The 24,726-nt window shown below is 37.6% G+C and overlaps 1 protein-coding gene across 5 annotated transcripts in view; it reads left to right on the top strand.

Annotated features, from left to right (window-relative positions):
- LOC136738487 (intersectin-2) overlaps positions 1-24,726 on the top strand; it is a 235,780-nt gene that overhangs the window by 44,505 nt on the left and 166,549 nt on the right. For all 5 annotated transcript variants that reach the window (XM_066698568.1, XM_066698407.1, XM_066698655.1 and 2 more), the window contains exons 4-6: positions 8,473-8,565; positions 13,820-13,883; positions 15,683-15,846. In XM_066698568.1, coding sequence (XP_066554665.1) covers positions 8,473-8,565; positions 13,820-13,883; positions 15,683-15,846 — 321 coding nt within the window. The remainder of the gene's footprint in view (positions 1-8,472; positions 8,566-13,819; positions 13,884-15,682; positions 15,847-24,726) is intronic.

Raw genomic sequence — 24,726 nt, 5'->3', positions numbered from 1 at the left:
GTAAATGTGAACCCTTGTATTCACTTTGTAGAGGGCTGCTCACTGTATTAATTTCAATTACTTAACTTAACTTAACTTGACTCTACATTGTCGCTAATGCCGTAATAATAATACAAAAAAATCTGAAACAGCTGTAGTAATGCATGCTGTGGCATAGCTTATAATATTGTATTATAATCATATGTCATTTGATTGATTTACTTACTGAATCAGCTTATTTCACTATCACATCTATGTGTTATGCTGCCCACTGTTTTATTAGGATACATGGCTCAATGTTTTATTAAATAAAGAACAAGTTTTTAAAGCAATAATTATGAAATCACTTAAAATGCATGAACAGGATTGACTGTCTAGTAAGACGTTGCCCTGGGTAACTGGTGTCTGGTGCAAAAAAAATAGCTTTTCCATTTTAATTGGTTCAGATGAGGGGTAGCCTACTTCCGTGTACCCAAAATGCAGTGGTCAACCTGTTGATAACATGTAACAATTTCTGAACTGAAAAGGTATTCATGTTGTCATGGTTTCCGGTATGTGTTTGCAGTTTTGTAGTCGGGGTTTAGGCTTAAGGCAATAAAATGAGACATGGAAAAGTGAATGCATTGATTTGATGACTTGTTTAATTAATATTAAACCAAAACATTGCTTGGTGGTCCTGCTTTTCTGTCGGCAGCTAACTAAAGAACCCTGTTGTGGAATTGCAGTGCACTGTACAGGCAGAATTCTTTAGATGAAGAATATGCCTTTGAAGCCCCATATGGCCAAAATAGCCTATGCATTTTACAGCACAAATCAGCACAAACATAGCATAAAGGATAGAGACCACTTCTACGTGATTAAAATATTATGTTTAATATCTCAAGATCCATGCCGGCACAAACAATGATTTTTGCGTTACAAACCATCATAAATGAAGCACAAACAAATTACACCACTTTGAATCGATTTGTAGTTTGATGGGGTGCTACAGTGAGGGAAAAAAGTATTTGATCCCCTGCTGATTTTGTACGTTTGCCCACTGACAAAGAAATGATCAGTCTATAATTTTAATGGTAGGTGTATTTTAACAGTGAGAGACAGAATAACAACAACAAAATCCAGAAAAACACATTTCAAAAAAGTTATAAATTGATTTGCATGTTAATGAGGGAAATAAGTATTTGATCCCCTATCAATCAGCAAGATTTCTGGCTCCCAGGTGTCTTTTATACAGGTAACGAGCTGAGACTCTCTTAAAGGGAGTGCTCCTAATCTCAGCTCGTTACCTGTATAAAAGACACCTGTCCACAGAAGCAATCAATCAATCAGATTCCAAACTCTCCACCATGACCAAGACCAAAGAGCTATCCAAGGATGTCAGGGACAAGATTGTAGACCTTCACAAGGCTTTAATGGGCTACAAGACCATCGCCAAGCAGCTCGGTTAGAAGGTGACAACAGTTGGTGCGATTATTCACAAATGGAAGAAACACAAAATAACTGTCAGTCTCCCTCGGTCTGGGGCTCCATGCAAGATCTCACCTCGTGGAGTTTCAATGATCATGAGAACGGTGAGGAATCGGCCCAGAACTACACGGGAGGATCTTGTTAATGATCTCAAGGCAGCTGGGACCATAGTCACCAAGAAAACAATTGGTAACACACTACGCCGTAAAGGACTGAAATCCTGCAGCGCCCGCAAGGTCCCCCTGCTCAAGAAAGCACATGTACAGGCCTGTCTGAAGTTTGCCAATGAACATCTGAATGATTCAGAGGAGAACTGGGTGAAAGTGTTGTGGTCAGATGAGACCAAAATCGAGCTCTTTGGCATCTACTCAACTCGCCGTGTTTGGAGGAGGAGGAATGACTCCAAGAACACCATCCCCACCGTCAAACATGGAGGTGGAAACATTATGCTTTGGGGGTGTTTTTCTGCTAAGGGGACAGGACAACTGCACCGCATCAAAGGGACGATGGATGGGGCCATGTACCGTCAAATCTTGGGTGAGAACCTCCTTCCCTCAGCCAGGGCATTGGAAATGGGTCGTGGATGGGTATTCCAGCATGACAATGACCCAAAACACACAGCCAAGGCAACAAAGGATTGGCTCAAGAAGAAGCACATTAAGGTCCTGGAGTGGCCTAGCCAGTCTCCAGACCTTAATCCCATAGAAAATCTGTGGAGGGAGTTGAAGGTTCGAGTTGCCAAACGTCGGCCTCGAAACCTTAATAACTTGGGGATGGTTTTGCAAAGTGGAGTGGGACAAAATCCCTCCTGAGATGTGTGCAAACCTGGTGGCCAACTACAAGAAACGTCTGACCTCTGTGATTGCCAACAAGGGTTTTGCCACCAAGTACTAAGTCGAAGGGGTCAAATACTTATTTCCCTCATTAACATGCAAATCAATTTATAACTTTTTTGAAATGCGTTTTTCTGGATTTTTTTGTTGTTATTCTGTCTCTCACTGTTAAAATACACCTACCATTAAAATTGTAGACTGATCATTTCTTTGTCAGTGGGCAAACGTACAAAATCAGCAGGGGATCAAATACTTTTTTCCCTCACTGTAGGTGACGGCATCGCTGATAATTAAAAAATGAATTTCAAATAAACTAATTGCACTGATTAAAAGAAATACAGCACAAACCAGCACAAAAGAAAGACTATTTTTGTTTGTTTTGGAAATTGATGGGGTGCTGAGTGATGTCACTCATTGAAAAAGTATCGCTTAATAACTTGAGAAATAATTTATTTTATTTAGTGATATGTTCATGTTTTTTTCATTTAGTTAAGTTAAAATTACCTTTGGAGATTACAGTATACTAAGCTAATGATGATCATGATTTTGATAGTAATATTTATATAATTAGAATAGTTAGTATTAATAATAAAATTCAGACTTCTATTAATATAATTTGGTGGGGGCAAAGAGTGAATCGAATAGGGGTCAGGGGATGTGACAACGAACAAGAGCAGGGTAGTCGTGAACGAGAGTGGGGGGTGTACTTTAAAAGTATTTTTTGGTGTTTGATTTTTTTTTTTTTTTTTACGTGCTCAGCCCCCAGTATAATGGTAGGGGAAACGCTGTCTTCACTGTAGCTGTGTTTTTGCACACTAGAGTACATCATACAGATGTATCTGAGGTGCACTAGAGAAATAAAATAAATTACATATAATTGTAATTCAGAATTTGTTATTATTAGATTAATTTCAGAGCTGGGTACAAAGCATTCCTCTTAATATAACTGGGGAAAGCCACCCCTAGGGTCACTTGTTGTACATTAGTCTATTCCAAAGTAGCAGAAAGTGAGTGCAATAATCAAGGAGAAGAATAACACTGTGGGAAACATACCCCACTAAAAGTACTGACCTCAACTGTTTATCTTTATTTAAAAGGTGATGCAGTGAAAACAGGAAAGCTGCACCCAAAATATAAATACTGTTCAAGTTGTTAAAAATAATAATGTATACACACACACACACATGCACACAGTGGATTGCCAGCGTATTCACCCCCCCCCCCCCCCAAGGACTTTTGGACATTTTGTAATGTTACAATTTGGATCAAAACCGTGTTTATTTGGGATTTTGTGTCACTGATCGACATAATGTTGATGTTGGGGATTTATTTGTTTTTAATCTATGATCTTTTTCTAATAAACTACAAATAAAAAAACTGAAAAGTATTGGTTGCATATTGATATGACTAAATATTTTAATGAAATGCATTAATTCAAATATTTATTCTTTCAAATATTCAGTAGTTTCAGCTGTAAACTCCTCAAAATTAATATGTTATTAATACTTCTCCAACTGCCGCAGTTTATGCAGTAGGCTATACTGAATATTATATAACCGACAATCTGGGTTTTGTAATAACTTTAGTCATTGTGAAAGAGTTATATTCATGTTGATTGCTGAAACACGTGATTTTCTACATCATATATTCCTATATTATTATTATTATTATTATTATATATTTGAATAACCTGTGCTGCCGAGATTGTATCTGCCGAGCCACCTATTTTAGTGGCTCTGCAGATACAATCTTGGCAGCACAGGTTATTCAAAGTGTTGGGGTAAAATTGCCCCCTATGTATTGTACATACCCACTGTAAACTGTTAGAAAATATAAGAAACTTTCCAGTAAGTTATTAGTTAAGACTTGTTCTTATTAGGATTTCTCTGCTCTTATTATGATTTCTCTGCTCAGACTTTAATTAACTAACCGAAACTATATAACACGTTATTATCAGTATAGTGTGTGTTGTGTCTTTGGTACCAGCGCTTCCATGTCTGGATGAAATATTGTTTCCCTAATTATAAAGAATACCTTATGAATTATTGCTTCCCGTGTCTCGGAACTGTCCCGGGACATTTGTCAAGAAAATATCATCTAGGTTCGTGACGGCCCTGAAACTGAAACTGAAACTAAATGAAGATAAACGAACAGACTTCGGTGTCTGTGACTTTACTTCCCGGGCCTGTCTCCTGTTGAAAAGTCTCCTCTGTTACTGGAAGTGCTGGTTACAAAGCATTCTGAAGCTTGGATAATATTCAGTTGTGGGCTGACACCTGGCAGATGAAATTCAATGTGGACAAGTGCAAGGTATTACATGCAGGTAACTAGAATAGAACTAGATGAAGTAATGCATGAGCAAGACCTAGGAGTCTATGTGGGCTCCTCACTTTCTCGGTCCAAACAATGTGGGGAAGCAATAAAAAAGGCAAACAGAATGTTAGGGTATATTGTCAAAAGTGTAGAATTTAATAATAATAATTTAGAACAAGGACAGTAATGTTAAGACTGTACAATGCACTAGTGATACCTCATCTGGAATACTGCTGCTCCAGCTCCAGCTGCTTTTAACCAGCTCCAGCTCTAGAGCCACTGAAAACAGTGCAAACTATGATGCGATCATTATTTATATTGTTTCCTTTTTTACTTGTTATATGTAAATAACTGTTTAACAAAACCAAAATATGAATAACAAACATCTGTTTAACCATTCAAACATGAAAAAGTAGAAAATTGTAAAGATGTCTGTGGCAATTAGGGTTGCCAGCCGGACAGTATTTTAGTGGATTGTCTGGTATTTGTACACTACATGACCAACAGTACGTGGACACCTCTTCTAATTAGTGTATTTGGCATATGGGAGACACTGAGACCAAGTAGAGGAAGATTCTATGGTCTGATGAGACTAACCTAGAGCTTTTTGGCCTCAACGCTAAGTGCTACATTGGTGCAAGCCTAACAACGCACATCATCCTGAGAACACCATCCCTACCTTGAAGCATTGTGAAAATGGATGCAGCAAATTACAAAGAAATCCTGTAAGAAAACCTGCTGAAGTCTGCAAGAGACCTGCGACTTGGGAGAAGATTAATCTTCCAGCAGGGCAATGACCCCAAACATACAGCCAAAGCCACACTGGAGTGGCTTAAAAATAAAAAGGTTAATGTCCTGGAGTGGCCCAGTCAAGTCCAGACCTCAATCCGATTGAGAATATGTGGAAAGAGTTCAACATTGCTGTTCACCAAAGGGCTTGATGGAGCTTGAGCAATTGTGCAAAGAATGGCAAACATTGCTGTGTCTAGATGTGCAAGACTTATACACATAAACTCATGGCTGTAAGGTGCCTCTACCAAATATTGACTGAAGGGGTGATTACTTATGCATTCAATTATTTTCTATTTTGTATTTGTAATTTATTTAGAAAACATTTTTCACTTTGACATTATTGACATTTTCGGTGTTGATCAGTGGCAAAAACTCATCATGTTGTAACACAATGACATGTGGAAAAGTCCAAGAGGGGTGAATACTTTTGAGAATCACTGTAAAATCAAGCCACACAGCAAACTCCTTAGACAAGCATTGGCAGTAGAATTAACTTTACTGAGAGCTCAATGACTTTCAACATGGCACCATCATAGTATGCTACCTTTCCAACAAGTCAGTTTGTCAAATTTCTGCCCTGCTAGAGCTGCCCTGGTGAGCTGTAAGTGCTGTTATTGTTAAGAGGAAACATCTAGGAGCAGCAACATCTCAGCTGCGAAGTGGTCGGCCACACAAGCTCACAGAATGTGACTGTTGAGTGCTGAAGTATGTAGTCTTTGGTTGGTTGCAACAATCACTTCCAAGTGCCAAACTGCTTCTGGAAGCAACACCAGCAGAAGAACTGTTTGTCGGGAGCTTCATGAAATTGGTTTCCATGGCCGAGCAGCCGCACAAGCCTAAGATCTCCATGCGCAATGCCAAGTGTCGACTGGAGTGGAGTAAAGCTTGTCACCATTTGACCTGGGAGCAGTGGAAATACGATCTCTGGAGTGATGAATCACGCTTCACCAACTGGCAGTCCAATGGAGGAATCTGGCTTTGGCAGATGCCATGAGAATGCTACCTGCACGAATGCATAGACCAACTGTAAAGTTTGGAGGAGGAATAATGGTCCCCGGGCTCGGCCCCTTTGTACCACTGAAGGGAAATCTTAACGCTACAGACTACAATCACATTCTAGATGATTTTGCAGTTCCACATTTGTGGCAACAGTTTGGGGAAGGTCCTTTCCTGTTTCAGCATGACAACCCGTGCACAAAGTTAGGTCCATACAGAAATAGTTTGTTGAGATTGGTGTGGAAGAACTTGACTGGCCTGCACAGAGCCCTGACCTCAACCCCATCTCCCAGATGTCCAGTTATTTTAAGTACTGTAATCTATTGAATATGTCAATAATTTTTTTATCATTGTACAATTTGCCCTCAACCCCCCCTCATCGTCTAATTGCCAACACCCCCTCTAGGTTGACATTTAGCAGTCCCCCCCACCAGGGGTCTGGTATTTTCATATCTTAAAAGTGGCAAACAAGGTGCAGGGGGCATGACTCCTGTATGTGACCTTAACTGCCTGGCAAACAACTTTTGAACATGGATATTTCATGGATATCTCAGGATATTTCAGATAACAGATGGCTGTAAAATTAGGACTATACTTCTTTTGCAAGTGGTTCATGAGAGATGTGCCCTGAGATTATACAATCACTTCTTCAATAGAATGAGAAAGTGAAGGTGTCATACAATTACTATTAATACAAAATAATGTAATATGTACTAATAGCTGGATTGAGAATTAATTGTATTTTAAACCCCAAACAATAGCTATGAAGTTATAGATTTTTTGTAATTTAAGGAAACTTATAATATCTGGGAGAGTTTAATCGAAGGGGGAGAGAGTGGAGCAGCTCCATGACCTCAGTTCTGGCTTCAGGCTCCAGAACGCTCTGATGTGCCTGAGTCCAGCTCTGCTCCGGCTCCGGGTCCTGGTGCATGGCCAACCCAAGAGGAGACTACGTGGGGACTTGATTCAAGTCTTCAAAATCATGAAAGGCCTCGACCACATCAAACCAGAGGAGCTTTTCCAGATCAGCAGGGACACACGGACCCGGGGACACAATGGAAATTGGGCTTCAAGGCATTCAAGATGGAAAACGGGAGAGACTTCTTCACACAGAGTTGTCACAATCTTGGAACAAACTCCCCAGCGATGTGGTTGAAGCTGAAAATTTGGGAACATTTTAAAATAGACTGGATAGGATCCTTGGATCACTTAGTTATTAATGGACACCAAACGAGCACAATGGGTTGAATGGCCTCCTCTCATTTGTAAACTCTCTTATGTTCTTATTATTTATTTTATTAGCAGATTTGCACCTTATATAGAGCTTGTCTGCCTGTCCTGATCAGCTCAGCAAGTTTCTAACTTTCCTTGGAATTCAGTCTTGCAAAGCAAGGTATTTGGGTCAATGCATTGATCAGTCACCTGTTTGATCATGTATGCTAATTATTTTTGTATTAGGTGTAAGGCTGGTGACATGTTGACTGGTGATTGCTATTAGTCTTGGAGTGCTCTGCAGAGATAGTGTAGAAGGGGGAACTGTCCCATTTGGATATGTTATTTTCTGAAAATTGAGAGTGCACTATTATTTGTAGGTATTATTCATTGACTATGCTGCTGTTCACTTATTCATTAATTAATTATTAACTTACCTTTTTGTATTGAGAGCTAAAGTAAACCGCAATGAGTTACATATATTTATATTTTTAGGTAGCTACAGAGGCTCTGTTTTTAATTATTAATAATTTACTTGCACTTCATATTGAGAAAAAGTCTATCAGGGAGCACTATCCCGATACCAGGACACCAGGCTAATGTAAAAACAAAGTAATAAACTAGTTATTATCCGAAGTATATGCATACTGTTTTGTTTTATGACAGGTTGAGGTGTGTGCAACAGTTTTGGGTGTCTTTATCTTACACTGCTGATGTTGTATTCTCTAAGAAAATTACCTTGTGTTGGAATCTTTCTAGGGAAAGAGTGCAATTGAACTCAACTAGATTAATTGAACAGTAATTTGGGAAAAGCTTTAAAACAAAAAATATGAGGCAGATACATAACAATAATGATTAAAATCCTCCTCTCTTTTACTAGGTGGACGCAGCATTTGGGCCATCACTCCAGAGGAGAGGGAAAAACATGATCAACAGTTTGACAGTCTCCAGCCGACCATGGGATATGTCTCAGGTAAGAGTAGGGCTGTAATTTTATGTTTAATCAAAAAAAAGTATGTTTATTTTTTAACTCATAACATGTTTCTGGAATGTAGGAGAAAGTTCCAGCTTGTGGTGGTGGTGCCATTGGGGGCAATGCATTTTGAAGGGTATACAGTGCATCTGGAAAGTATTCAAAGCGCTTCACGCTTTCCACATTTTGTAATGTTAAAGCCTTATTCCATATTGGATTAATTTCATTATTTTCCTCAAAATTCTACAAACAATACCTCATAATGACAACGTGAAAGAAGTTTGTTTGAAATCTTTGCAAATGTATTAAAAATAAAAAAATAAAAAAGCACATGTACATAAGTATTCACAGCCTTTGCCATGACACTCAAAATTGAGCTCAGGTGCATCCTGTTTCCACTGATCATCCTTGAAATGTTTCTACAACTTGATTGGAGTCCACCTGTGGTAAATTCAGTTGATTGGACATGATTTGGAAAGGCACACACCTGTCTATATAAGGTCCCACAGTTACCAGTGCATGTCAGAGCACAAACCAAGCCATGAAGTCCAAGGAATTTTCTGTAGACCTCCGAGACAGGATTGTATCGAGGCACAGATCTGGGGAAGGGTACAGAAAAATGTCTGCAGCATGGAAGGTCCCAATGAGCACAGTGGCCTCCATCATCCGTAAATGGAAGAAGTTTGGAACCACCAGGACTCTTCCTAGAGCTGGCCGCCTGGCTAAACTGAGTGATTGAGGGAAAAGGGCCTTAGTCAGGGAGGTGACCAAGAACCCGATGGTCACTCTGACAGAGATCCAGCTTGTCTCTGTGGAGAGAGGAGAACCTTCCAGAAGAACAACCATCTCTGCAGCACTCCACCAATCAGGCCTGTATGGTAGAGTGGCCAGACGGAAGCCACTCCTCAGTAAAAGGCACATGACAGCCTGCCTGGAGTTTGCCAAAAGGCACCTGAAGGACATAATTCTCTGGTCTGATGAAACAAAGATTGAACTCATGTCTGGAGGAAATCAGGCACCACTCATCACCTGGACAATACCATCCCTACAGTGAAGCATGGTGGTGGCAGCATCATGCTGTGGGGATGTTTTCCTGCGGCAGGAACTGGGAGACTAGTCAGGATCGAGGGAAAGATGAATGCAGCAATGTACAGAAAACCAGAGCGCTCTGGACCTCAGACTGGGGCGAAGGCTCATCTTCCAACAGGACAACAACCCTAAGCACACAGCCAAGATAACAAAGGAGTGGCTATAGGACAACTCTGTGAATGTCCTTGAGTGGCCCAGCCAGAGCCCAGACTTGAACCCGATTGAATATCTCTGGAGATATCTGAAAATGGCTGTGCACCGACGCTCCCCATCCAACCTGATGGAGCTTGAGAGGTCCTGCAAAGAAGAATGGGAGAAACTGCCCAAAAATAGGTGTGCCAAGCTTGTAGCATCATACTCAAAAAGACTTAAGGCTGTAATTGGTGCCAACGGTGCTTCAACAAAGTATTGAGCAAAAGCTGTGAATACTTATGTACATTTTTTTTTTTTTAATACATTTGCAAAGATTTCAAACAAACTTCTTTCACGTTGTCATTATGGGGTATTGTTTGTAGAATTTTGAGGGAAATTATTAATTTAATCCAATTTGGAATAAGGCTGTAACATAACAAAATGTGGAAAAAGTAAAGCGCTGTGAATACTTTCCAGATGCACTGTAGGACTCAATGCAAGAAATAGGTGCTCAGATTTTTGCACATAAAATTATGCTTAACTTAAAATAAAATAAGTACTTTTATGACTAAAATGTTACTAAAACATGTGGTCATTTTCATAGACTAAAATACATTTGTATATACATATTGTAAATATCATATTCAAATATCATTCATACATACATATGTACACTACTGGTCAAACTCCTCCATTTGTCCAATTTAATCTGAAATTAAAGCATAGAACAAATAAACAATTGGAGTTAAAAAATAATAATAATGGAATAGTTTTGTTTAACAAAATTTAATCCCTGACAAACCCCTCTGGTACCCTTAAAAGGGCACCAAATCCATGTGCTTCTCTTTATGATGTGAAACATTGTCTGATGTGATTTTTTTTTTATATACCCCCTCCGCATTCTGAAATGGGGGGGTGGGGGGATAATTGGTCTGTGTAGGAATACAAAATCGCAGAAAATATTGTCAATTATGACATATTCTGGAACCAGACAGTCTACTGATCAAAACAAGACCATCCACATTTTGGTAGAAGCAACACACGTCCATAGAGAGCTCAAAATGTCAAGATGGAAAACTTTGTTTACAGTGTACTAATCACAATGATTTTACATAATTGGATCTGAACTTCTCTATGTTTGATAGAACTTAAAATAATACTTCTATGCACAGGAGCTGTGCGTAACACTGCCAAATAATGCTTAAGAGGGTGTAGTAAGTTACAAAGTATATAACTCTGAAATGTACATTATTTTTCAGTTTTTGGTAACCTAAACTTTTTTTTTAACCTCTGGCAGTTTACTGCTTACTTTTGTACATTTCAGGTTATTCACTGGACTTGAACTGCTTAAATATCAATAAAAACTGGAAAAATGGGGGTGTCACTGGTAGTGTACAGTACTGTGCCAAACTTTTAGGCAGGTGTGAAAAAATGCTGTAAAGTAAGAATGCTTTCAAAAATAGACGTTAATAGATTATATTTATGAATTAATGAAATGCAAAGTGAGTGAACAGAAGAAAAATCTACATCAAATTAATATTTGGTGTGACCACCCTTTGCCTTCAAAACAGCATCAATTCTTCTAAGTACACTTGCACAAAGTCAGGGATTTTGTAGGCATATAGTCAGGTGTATGATTAAACAATTATACCAAATGGGTGCTAATGATCATCAATTCAATATGGAATAAATTGGGTGAGGAACAGCCAAACTCTAACAAGGTGAGGTTGCTGAAATCCGTTTCCTTTCAAAAGTCATACACCATGGCAAGACTGAGCACAGCAACAAGTCACAAGGTAGTTATACTGCAATCAGCAAGGTCTCTCCCAGGCAGACATTTCAAGGCAGACAGGGGTTTCCAGATGTGCTGTCCAAGCTCTTTTGAAGAAGCACAAAGAAACGGGCAACGTTGAGGACCGTAGACGCAGTGGTCGGCCATGGAAACTTACTGCAGCAGATGAAAGACGCATCATGCTTACTTCCCTTCGTAATCGGAAGATGTCCAGCAGTGCCATCAGCTCAGAATTGGCAGAAAACAGTGGGACCTTGGTACACCCATCTACTGTCCGTAGAAGTGTGGTCAGAACAGCCTTCATGGAAGACTTGCGGCCAAAAAGCCATACCTCCGACTTGGAAACAAGGCCAAGCAACTCAACTATGCATGAAAACACAGGAACTGGGGTGCAGAAAAAATATTTGGCAGTTTGTTCGCCGAAGGGCTGGAGAGTGGTACACGAGTGAGTGTCTGCAGGCAACAGTGAAGCATGGTGGAGGTTCCTTGCAAGTTTGGGGCTGCATTTCTGAAAATGGAGTTGGGGATTTGGTCCAAATTAATGGTCCCTCAATGCTGAGAAGTACAGGTAGATACTTATCAATTATGCAATACCATCAGGGAGGCATCTGATTGGCCCCAAGTGTATTCTGCAGCATGACAACAACCCCAAACATACAGCGAAAGTCATCTTCACTGTAAAGAAGAACAAGCAGAACAAGCCCCCACAGAGCCCTGATCTCGGTATCATCGAGTCTGTCTGGGATTACATGAAGAGAGGGAAGCAACTGAGGCTGCCTAAATCCACAGAACTGTTGTTAGTTTTCCAAGAATTTACCTGCCGAGTTCCTTCAAAAACTGTGTACAAGTGTACCTAGAAGAATTGATGCTGTTTTGAAGGCAAAGGGTGGTCACACCAAATATGGATTTCATGTAGATTTTTCTTCTGTTCACTCACTTTGCATTTTGTTAATTGATAAATATAATCTAGGGAGCGACTCAGAAGTGACTGCTCAGAAGTGACTTTTTAGTTTTGTTTGATTTATATAAATTATGTTCAAATCACGTAAATTGTTTGTTGTAAAGATGCTTCTGACTGTTTTATTAATAGTATTATGTCATTGAAATGAGCATTGTGGCAAGCCTCTGCTTAAAGTATTTACAAACTGGTATCACTGACAGTCATTGCTTTTAATATCAAAAAGAGAGCGTACATTTTCAATACTGTGGGGGCAGAGGAGAAATTAAAATAAACAGTATGAGTGCTAGTGATGCAAAGTAAGAAATATGACAAAACATTGTATAAGTGCAATCTTACAGGAGAGTAAATTACTAAATTACAAGTACTGTGAAATGATGTCTTGAGTAATCGCTGGAAGGAGGTCAGGGACTCGACTTTTTTGATTTAGATTTAATACTTCTTGATGTCCTACGATTCTAAAACAGACTTGTATTAAATCCTACAGTTACCCATGGCAGTTGTTGTTGGTTTTTAAACTCTTTAATGTCACCCCTTTTTATTGATAACTCTAATGCATCACTCTGTTGTCTTGTTTACATGGTGTGTGTTCACATCACACAGACTTTCCTCATTCTGCACAGAATATGACCATTTATTCAATTAAGTTAATAAATATTATTTTATTAAACAAAAAATTTGAAATACATATTTTATTTTTTAAAGAACACAAGTGCTGGTATGAAAATAACAAAGTCTGAGAAACTTAGAAACACAAGGTTAATAAATCAATGTAAGAGCTACTAATATCCTAATGAACTCTTTAATAATCACAAGCAATATGTGATATAAAACAAAAATACATAATCTATATTTTCCTTTGTTACATTTTGTATTACTTTTTTAAACATAAAAAGCAAATGGCACAAGTGGAAATCAAAACAATAAGCAATCCCACCCAGACTCTGGATTTGTAAGTGAATATGCAAATTGATGATGAATTGACAGGGATGAAATGTCTGTGATGAAATGTTGTAGACCCCCACCCCCCTAGTGTACATGAAAATGTATACTGAATGAAACCTATACTGGATAGTGGGTACTCTTGCCACAGCAGTTAAGCGGTATTTGACAGGGAAATTTAAAGCAAAGTCAAAGTAGGTTTAGCTTTGTCGTCTGTCCTATGCAGTGATGTGGCTTATTGTTTTATTGAAATGTTCCCTGTTGCAATATGGTAGCTCTCTGAGTTGAATCTGGAAGTACAGAGTTTCACTGTCCAACCCCTCCCCCCCCGGTACCTACAGGAGATCAAGCTTGCAAATTCTTCCTGAAGTCTGGCCTCCCTGCTTCAGTCCTAGCTGAGATATGGTGAGTCTTTCTTTCTTTTTTGTCTTTCCCCAAAGGAGGTATCACTTTCCATAATATATCCTGCACTTATTGTTGTAATGGCAAACAGCAATTATAAACATTTTGTTTAATCTTAAATGTAATATTGATAAGTAAATATAATTAAAAAGTGCAAGGTATTCCATGCAGGTAACATAACTTTCCACTATAATTACACTATGGGAGGAACAGAACCTAAAGAAGTTCCCCACTATGTGGAGAAGCAATCAAAAAGGCAAAAAAATGCTAGGGTATATTGTCAAAAGTGTAGAATTTAAAACAAGGGAAGTAATGTTAAGACTGTACAATGCACTAGTGATACCTCATCTGGAATACTGTGTACAGTTCAGGAGGAAGTGTGATGGTCTGGGGCTCTTTTGCTGGATCCAGAGTCGGCAACTTGCGAAGAGTGAGTGGCACCCTGAACCAAAACGCATCGCGCTGCAAAATGCTGTAGTAGTCAATACCCTCTGGTATATGCCTAGTTGGTCAGGGGTTCATCCTACAGCAAGATACTGACCCAAAACATACCTCCAGGCTATGTCAGAACTACCTTAGAAGAAAAGAACAAGATGGTAGGCTTCAAATCATGGAATGGCCAGCACAGTCTCCAGACTTAAACCCCATTTGTGGGAACTTGTGCAACAGTGTTGTGATGAACTTTCTGAACAATATTTGGTTTCCATTGTAGAAAGAATGCCATGAGTGTGTTTGGCTATTATATCTGCAAAAGGTGGCTACTTTGAGTACAAAATTTAGATAAAATTTTGTTAAACAAAACGATTCCATAATTTATTTTTAATTTCCAGTTGTTTGTGTTCTATGCTCTAATTTCAGAGTACATTGAGACATTAAACTGCGTAAAATTTCAATAAAAACCCCACAAATGGAGGTGTTCTAAAACTTTAGACCAGTAGTCTACTTCCAGTAATATTCAAATCATAAACAATGAGTACATTTACAGGGTTTTAATTTTTCTTGGAACTTACCTGGGGTGGCAAGTTGGATGGCACAGATAATTTCAAGAGTGGAAGCTGCCACCCCATGCCAACCAATTGGCCATACTCCTGTATACCATGGAACACTAATAAGGATTTATTCAGGTTTTTGGATGTTATTATTATTATTATTGTTAATTGTTGTTGTTGCACCCTTTCTTTTGCTCCATTTCCTGTTAGATGTGTCGATCGCAAACAAAACAAAAATGCTGATACGATCAAAACATGCGAGGGTGTTGTTCTCTGTAACATGCATAATAACCTCCCAATATCTTGCATGCTTTTATTAAATTTTTCAGCTATGGGAACATGAAATAAGCGAAGTGCTGTCTATGCGTTTTGAAAAAAGTTGAACATTTGCATTTTAGAGCTTGGTTACAGTGGTCACACAGGAACGATGATTAATCAAATGAAACGAAAGCATCTTTTGCATACAGTGTCTGTTAATAAGACTAGGACAGGATCTAACATGGGCAATATGGGGCTCAGACAAACAACTATGCAAGCATATGCTTGTTGTAAATTTGGCAAAACTCACCCTGAAAACATTATCTAGTTGATTGTTGAGATTGATCACAATGGATTTGCACCTGATTTTCAATATATTATAATATAATGTAATATATTACATTAATTTGTTATTAGGTACAGGTATTGCTCAATAAGTATATCATGTTGATTAGTAATTAGGCCTAGGTACAGCTGTATCATTAATTGCAGTTATTTGTGAAGCAGTGTTGTTGTGGTGTTATCATGAGAGCTATCTTTCTGTTGTACACACAGGGCCCTAGCAGACATGAACAAGGATGGAAAAATGGACCGTCTAGAGTTTTCCATTGCCATGAAATTGATTAAGCTCAAGCTCCAAGATCAGTTTCTCCCCTCAGCCCTCCCCATCATCATGAAGCAGTCACCCATGCAATCAACTATGATGACATCACGCTTTGGTAAGGCCTTCACTAAATGCTGCACACAGCATTGTTATTCAGAGGTCAGGATGAAATGACAGTTGTTTTTCAACTTAAATAGATATATTATATTATATTATATTATGTTATATTTTAACTGAAATAGAAAAAATGGCTTGTCCGACTATATTCCTGTGGATGTTTTTATAATTTACATAGAAGGAAATCTAAAAAGCTCTATACCTGAAACTGTAATTGTGGAACTGACCTGTTTTTTTCTCAAATTAATTTTAATTCCAAATGTACAATTCAGCAGCTCCAAAAACTTCATACTGTACTATAATTTAGGCTATACTTACCTCCTCAGTAAAGCCACCTATTGAGCATTTAATTTAATTTTTATAATTTTAATTAGTACGCTACTGCAAAAAGTGGTTTAGGACAATGATTAATATTAATTGTGGGGAATGTGGGGAAGCAATAAAAAAGGCAAACAGAATGCTAGGGCAGGATAGAGTTTGATTTGAAGAATTCGTATATTTGGGGGCGGAGTTGACGGGGTACTGAAGACAGGGGGGGTCTGTTTACAATTTGAGAACGGGCTCTGTTTACATTTGAGGTGATGTGACTGGGCCCCTTTATAGCGGAATGTGATGAGTGATAGCGTTCTATAGAAGCGGTGGGGGCTGTGGGTAGTTTAAGAGGCACAAGTCATTCACCCCAAACAGCTTGTATTAGGAGCATCTTGTTAAAATAATGTTAAAATAATAAGAAATAACAACATATATAAAGAATGAAAAATAAACCAGGGTCCTTAGGGAGACAAAATGAATAAATAGATAAATAAATAAATAAAAGAAAGAAAGAAAAATAAATAAAAGAGAAACTATTAAACAAGTAATTTCTTCACACGGAGCAACTTAGTAATAATGAGAAATGTCTAGAGATCTCAACTGTTTTAGAAGAGGCCTTCTCACCAAGAGGCGGTGTAAAACATATGTGCCCAGATACCCTGAACATAGATGAAATTAAAAGAAATGGAAAGAGAAATAAACAATATAATCAATATAATCTACTACTACACAATACATTTCCAGAGTTACAGACAATATCAAACGCATTATTTAAAGAAAAAGTGAATGTAAAGCTTGAATAAATACAATGATCAAGTATGTGTGTTCGTCCGTGCGTGTGTGTGTGTGTGTTTACATATATACTGAGTGCAGGCTGGAGATCACTGCCCTCTGAACACTGAGTTTCAGCCCTTCCTATACTTTGCTCGATGCGGCGGGGTGTCTGTGTGCGTGTGCGTGTGTGTGTGCGTGTGTGTGTGTGTTTACATATATACTGAGTGCAGGCTGGAGATCACTCCCCCAGGTTTCTTTTCTTTTAACTTTTTCAGATTCTAATAAGTTTCAGCCCTGCCTCCACTTTGTACAAATTTGTAACAGATTGCAACTTTTACTTACAGAGCTAAAGAATGATAAGTCGGGCTAAATGGTCTAAACTTTAGAAAATCCTGAATATGCACAAAAGTAAAAGAAATGTAATACAGAAAATGTAATTGGAACTTTCAGTAATCAACATAATATCAGTAAATACCACTCCTACCCAAGACCTATAATTCCCTGCATTGTAGAATATATCAAACGTATTATTTAAAGAAAAGGTAAATGTAAAGATTGAATAAATACAAATATTATGTTTTAAGTGTGTGTGTGTGTGTGTGTGTGTGTATTCACAACACCATGTAATGTAAATGAAAGTTTTGTACAAAAATATGTTCTTACCGGCTTGTTTCTCTCTGCTATATCTGACTTCACTTTACTATGCAACCCATACCCCAAATAACATTCAAAATAAGTAAAGTAGTTACTAAGTTAACTTAAATCCTTAGAAGAAGAACCATAGAATATGTATGTAATATAAGCATAGAATATATATGTAGAAACTGTGAAATTTCTATAAAACTCAATAAAAGCAGCATTTGTAATAATATTAGTAACAAAACATCAAATTATTTTAGATGAATATCTAATGTAATCCATTCATGCAATAAGATTAAGTAAATACACAATATGATTTAAGCAAAAACCTACATGTGTATGTATATTTATGTAATTTACACATTACAATAGCTTGGGGGTGCAGTCTGAAGACCTTAATGGTCTTGGTTGTATTGACAGTAAGACATTTGAACAGCCTTCAGTACAACTAACTAGTAACATTCTTACAGACATAAAGAACAAAAACACAATTTTAATAACGACGGTAAGTAAATGAAACTAAACCACACTTATTTAAGAAATACAGTATATAACTGACATTTAACTGAGCACAGCTCTCTTTGTTAGTTAGATAACTCTCCAAGGTCAAAGCCTTATAGTAGTAACTTTCTTACAGAAATAAAGAATGCACCCCATGATGTTAAGAAAAAAATAAATTAAAAAACACTAAAGTAACTTTAGACATATTGAATATGTATCATTCATTAAGTATGTGTCTATTAAAAAAGTAGATTTATACTTTTTCTAGAAAAATAATGTCCAGTCTCAGCATCTCAGGGAGTGAGACCTACGTAGCAGCACATAAACAGAATACAGACAGAGGCAAGAAGGAGCAGCAACCTTAGAGACAACAGCGAAAGATAAGCGCAAAGGGAGACACAGTTACACCGGATCATGCGTAAATCAAGCAGGTCTTTAGTGAGATAGGGTTAACACAAAACAATCAGGCACAGAAAAAGAGAGATTGGCTAGAAATAGAGAAAACCGATAAATAAATACATAAATAAATAAATAACCATAATAACAGGGTGAGTTATAAAGACCAAACCGACACAGTCAAATATTTGAAAGTTTTATTAAGAATTTGCTTCACCAAAACAGTTTACACAGTCATTCCACAAGACAAGAGTCATGAGGCCCTGACACGATCACACTGCAGTGGAGGGGCTTCAGAAGTAGTACGTCCTGCTCTCAGCACCGCGGTGGGGGTTTGCAGAGAGCTGTACGGTTCTATCAAGCAACACAAAACTAGCCCCCCTAATGACTGAGAATTTATCACCAGAAATCCTGTACAAATCCAGCGGTCAGGCACTTCTACCCTGTCTGAGTAACGTCATTCAGTAACATCTCTACATTATATTCTGTATAAATTCTATGAAGTTCTTATCTGGGTGTCTTCCTTTTTATGGTTTTACACCATTTTTGCAAATAAGTGACTCTTGTAGTACAAGTGTGAGAAACACTTCTGATTTTCCAGTTCTTCAAGAAACCCTTTTTGAACCTTCAAATAAAGAGTTCAAAATGTCTTTATTAATCATGCACAGTAAACAGAAACGGGTGATATTGTACAGATATGTGAGACACCAGATGTATTTCACTTCAAATGTTTTGTTTTGCAAACTGCTTTATGAAACTCATTGTCTGTATCTAAGTAATGTACAATTGTGTTGAAACATGCACAGTGCACTGAAATACATGACATACTGATGTGATAGATTTGACTATTTCACTACAAATGTTGACATTTGGGAAATGCTTTATTATTATTATTATTATTATTATTATTATTATTATTATTATTATTATTATTTCTTGGCATAAGTGTAACATCAGAATATACTACTTGAGGCTCAGGAGAAATTTGTACCAAAACTTAGCAAATTGAGGACCAAAAAACAGTGGCTAAAATGGTTTAATAGAGGTATGCAAAAAAATATTAAGAGGAAGAAAATGTTGTATAGTGCATACAAAAGGGACAGAGATGAAACAGAATACATAGAATATGTTGAGCTGCATAGAGATCTTAAGAAAGGGATCAGGAAAGCAAAAAGGGAAATAGAAAGAAACAGCTCTTGGAGCTAAAACTAATGCAAAGAGCTTTTTTTCAATACTACAACAGCAAGAGGACAATAAGGGAGGAAGTGAAACAGATAAAGGGCAAAAATTGAAATCTTGGAAAACTAACAAGATGTGGCAAAAATCTAAATTAGTATTTCACAGAGGTTTTTACAAAAGAAAAAAACAGATAACATGCCACAGGTTAACAATCAGTCCAGGCAAATCCTAAGAAAGATCAGGATAAATGAGGAGGAGGAGGTACTAAAGGGACTAGCAGAATTACAAACAAACAAATCATCTGGGCCAGATGGTATATTTCCAACAGTAATTTAAGAAATGAGGGACATTATTTATATGCCGCTAAGTCAAATACTCCAAATGACACTTAGAACAGGGGATATGTCAACTGACTGGAAGACAGCAAATGTCATACCAATCCACAAAACTGAACCAGGAAATTACAGACCAATCAGTCTCACCTGCATCACCTGTAAAATGTTGGAAAAAATTATTAGACAGAAAATAGAGGAGCATCTTAATGAAAACCATATTCTTGGAGATAGTCAACATGGGTTTAGATGAGGCAGATCATGTCTTACTAATTTATTATAATTTTTTGAACACGCAACTGCAGCTGTAGATCATGTGAAAGCATATGATATAATATACTTAGATTTTCAGAAAGCTTTTGATAAGGTTCCAACCAAAGACTGATCCTCAAATTGGAAGCTGTAGGCATTCAGGGTAATGTAAGTAGATGGATTATGAACTGGTTGGTACAGCAGATACAATCTCGGCAGCATAGGCTATTCAAGGTACTAAGTCAAGTACTGGCTAAGTACAAGGTAATACATGCAGGTAACAAAAATGTCCACTATAATTACACTATGGGAGGAATAGAACTAGATGAAGTATCGCATGAGAAAGACCTAGGAGTCTATGTGGACTCCTCACTTTCTCCATCCAAACAGTGTGGGGAAGCAATAAAAAAGGCAAACAGAATGCTAGGGTATATTGTCAAAAGTGTAGAATTTAAAACAAGGGAAGTAATGTTAAGAATGTACAATACAATTAGACCTTATCTGGAATACTGTGTACAATTCTGGGCACCACACTTCAAGATGGATATTGCTGCTCTAGAGGCAGTTCAGAGGAGAGTAACCCGACTTATTCCAGGTCTGAAGGGAATGTCCTACTCGTAGAGACTGAGGGAACTGAACCTTTTCACCCTGGAACAGAGGAGACTACATGGGGACTCGATCCAAGTCTTCAAAATCATGAAGGGCATCGACCACATCAAACCAGAGGAGCTTTTCCAGATCAGCAGGGACACACACACCCGGGGACACAAATGGAAATTGGGCCGCAAGGCATTCAAAACGGAAAACAGGAAACATTTCTTTACACAGAGAGTAGTCACTATCTGGAACAAACTCCCCAGCAATGTGGTAGATGCTGAAAATTTGGGAACATTTAAAAATAGACTGGATAGGATCCTTGGATCACTTAGTTATTAATGTTATTAATAGTGCAATATAAAATGTATTTTCTATATCCAAGTCAATTCTGGTTGTAACAAAGCATACATAGCAAACAGAAATAGTGTATACCTTATATTCAAAATACTTCCTGGGCTTATTGCATATATCGATTTTATTATTTTTATTACACATAGGTCTCCTCAAGAGGAGTTAATTGGCTCTGTATGGGTTGGGTTTGGGGTCTGAGTTCATGCATATCCAGAAGCCTCTTAATGCCCTGCTCTGTTTCAAGAGCCAAGTTTAGCCATTTGGCATTCCTTTTAACTGTATGTAGTCTGTTGATAACATAAAGCTGTTTTTTATTTTTACATATAGTGACAGACTGACAGACAGACACAGCATCACACAGTGCTGACAGACACAGCATCACCCTGAACAAATCTGTCAAATCAACAGCTAGGACCTAACAGCGTATATCGGGTTTTAGTAATCTAGGGTTTAAAACTGCATCGCAGATTCTCATTCACCCTTTTGATAGTTTATTGATTATCTTTGAAACGTGAGCAGAAGCAGGACCATCGCAGTTCAGATTAATTTTCTATACAGTGGGCTGATGTAGCATTATTTCCATCCTTCCCAACTTGTGTATGTTATTAACAATAAAGAAGCATTTAATAAAATAGATACATCTCTGATTCTTATTTTGTACAAAAATATGTTCTTACCGGCTTGTCTCTCTCTGCAATATCTGACTTCACTTTACTATGCAACCCATACCCCAAATAACATTCAAAATAAGTAAAGTAGTTAAAAAGACAAAAGTTATGCACATCAACCTGTTCGATGTGTCTGATCTGATCGCGCTGGGGAGAATTCGGTGGGGGAAGAGAGTCCAGCTGAAAAAAAAAAAAAAAGCTCCGGCCTCTGTGGAGACCAGCCTGAAAAGCTGCGAGGAATGCGGCCCCGTACATTCACAGCCGCTCTCTTAGCTTTACGCCATGACACAGATCTTCCAGAGTAGACTGAACAGTACAATGTAACATTAAAACAGTAGAAATGCAGGGTGTCTGTCTAGTTAGTTAGATAGTTATATTAATTATCAGCATTGAAACTGTTATGGCTGTACAGAAACACGTGAGAACTGTAAGGTCTTGATGTTTATATTTTTCCTTACTATGGTATTATCATTTCCAGACAGGATCAGTAAACTGTGTAAACTGTTTTGGTGAAGCAAATTCTTAATAAAACTTTCAAATATTTGACTGTGTCGGTTTGGTCTTTATAACTCACCCTGTTATTATGGTTATTTATTTATTTATGTATTTATTTATCGGTTTTCTCTATTTCTAGCCAATCTCTCTTTTTCTGTGCCTGATTGTTTTGTGTTAACCCTATCTCACTAAAGACCTGCTTGATTTACGTAGGTTTAGTTTCATTTACTTACCGTCGTTATTAAATTGTGTTTTTGTTCTTTATGTCTGTAAGAATGTTACTAGTTAGTTGTACTGAAGGCTGTTCAAATGTCTTACTGTCAATACAACCAAGACCATTAAGGTCTTCAGACTGCACCCCCAAGCTATTGTAATGTGTAAATTACATAAATATACATACACATGTAGGTTTTTGCTTAAATCATATTGTGTATTTACTTAATCTTATTGTATGAATGGATTACATTAGATATTTATCTAAAATAATCTGATGTTTTGTTACTAATATTATTACAAATGCTGCTTTTATTGAGTTTTATTGAAATTTCACAGTTTCTACATATATATTCTATGGTTCTTCTAAGGATTTCTTAAGTTAACTTAGATACATTTCATTTACATCACATGGTACACATATATACACACACTTAAAACATAATATTTGTATTTATTCAACCTTTACATGTACCTTTTCTTTAAATAATACGTTTGATATATTCTACAATGCAGGAAAATATAGGTCTTGGGTAGGAGTGGTATTTACTGATTTTATGTTGATTACTGAAAGTTCCAATTACATTTTCTGTACTACATTTCTTTTACTTTTGTGCATATTCAGGATTTTCTAAAGTTTAGACCATTTAGCCCGACTTATCATTCTTTAGCTCTGTAAGTAAAAGTTGCAATCTGTTACAAGTCTGTGCAAAGTGGAGGCAGGGCTGAAACTTATTAGGATCTGAAAAAGAAAAAGAAAAGAAACCTGGGGCAGTGATCTCCAGCTTGCACTCAGTATGTATGTAAACACACACACACACACGCACGGACGCACACACATACTTGATCATTGTATTTATTCAAGCTTTACATTCACTTTTTCTTTAAATAATGCGTTTGATATTGTCTGTAACTCTGGAAATGTACTGTATTGTGTAGTAGTAGATTATATTGATTATATTGTTTATTTCTCTTTCCATTTCTTTTAATTTCATCTATGTTCTCGGTATCTGGGCACATATGTTTTACACCGCCTCTTGGTGAGAAGGCCTCTTCTAAAACAGTCGAGATCTCTAGATATTGCTCATTATTACTAAGTTGCTCCGTGTGAAGAAATTACTTGTTTAATAGTTTCTCTTTTATTTATTTTTTTCTTTCTTTCTTTCTTTTTCTTTCTCTTTCTTTTTATTTATTTCTTTATTCATTTTTCTCCCTAAGGACCCTGATTTATTTTTCATTCTTTATATATGTTGTTATTTCTTATTATTTTAACATTATTTTAACAAGATGCTCCTAATACAAGCTGTTTGGGGTGAATGACTTGTGCCTCTTAAACTACCCACAGCCCCCACCACTTCAACAGAACGCTATCTCTCATCACATTCCGCTAGAAAGGGGCCCAGTCACATCACCTCAAATGTAAACGGAGCCCGTTCTCAAATTGTAAACAGACGCCCCCTGTCTTCAGTACCCCGTCAACTCCGCCCCCAAATAGACGAATTCTTCAAACCAAACTCTAACCTGATACGCTATTTCTTCTTCTGCCCTGTCAACTCCGCCCCCAAATACACTAATTCTTCACCGATCCGAGGTAGACATCTCCTCGCCACCCCCTCTAGTTCAAAAAGCTCCAGACCATTTGAAAGAGGTAACCCCTTTGGTTACTAGTATAGGGAAAAGGAGCTATTTTACTACTACTATTTAAATACAACTCTTTTTGAGGGTTTGAAAAACAGTTGAAGACCCCCCACCACCCAATACATTCGGTGCCCTGTCAACTCTGCCCCCGAATATTATAATTTCAGTGCCCTATCAACGCTGCCCACAAATATGCTATTTATTCAGTGACGGTACACGCCCCCTAGGAAGGGGCCCTCGAGTTCAACTTAAGTTCAAGGTCAAAAGGTCAAATCCCCCGCAACCCCCCTTAAGAGTACCCTATATAACTACTAACAGTATTGTGTTCTCTCTCTTTTTGTTATGTAGAGCTTTGTGGAGGGTTTGGTAATGAACTTTATTATATTTCTGATCAAGCAGTTGAGTGTATATATAAATGATTTACATTAGTGATCTTTGAACATCGTGTTCAGATTGTTGCCTCATTATGGCATAACTTTAAAATGGAATATTAAATATTGTGTAAATGTATGTAAATATTGGTATCACAAA

The sequence above is a fragment of the Amia ocellicauda genome, chromosome 1 (assembly GCF_036373705.1).
Source record: "Amia ocellicauda isolate fAmiCal2 chromosome 1, fAmiCal2.hap1, whole genome shotgun sequence".
NCBI lineage: Eukaryota > Metazoa > Chordata > Actinopteri > Amiiformes > Amiidae > Amia > Amia ocellicauda.
The sequence above is the reverse complement of the archived record's forward strand: the minus strand, read 5'-3'. Positions and strand labels throughout refer to the sequence as shown.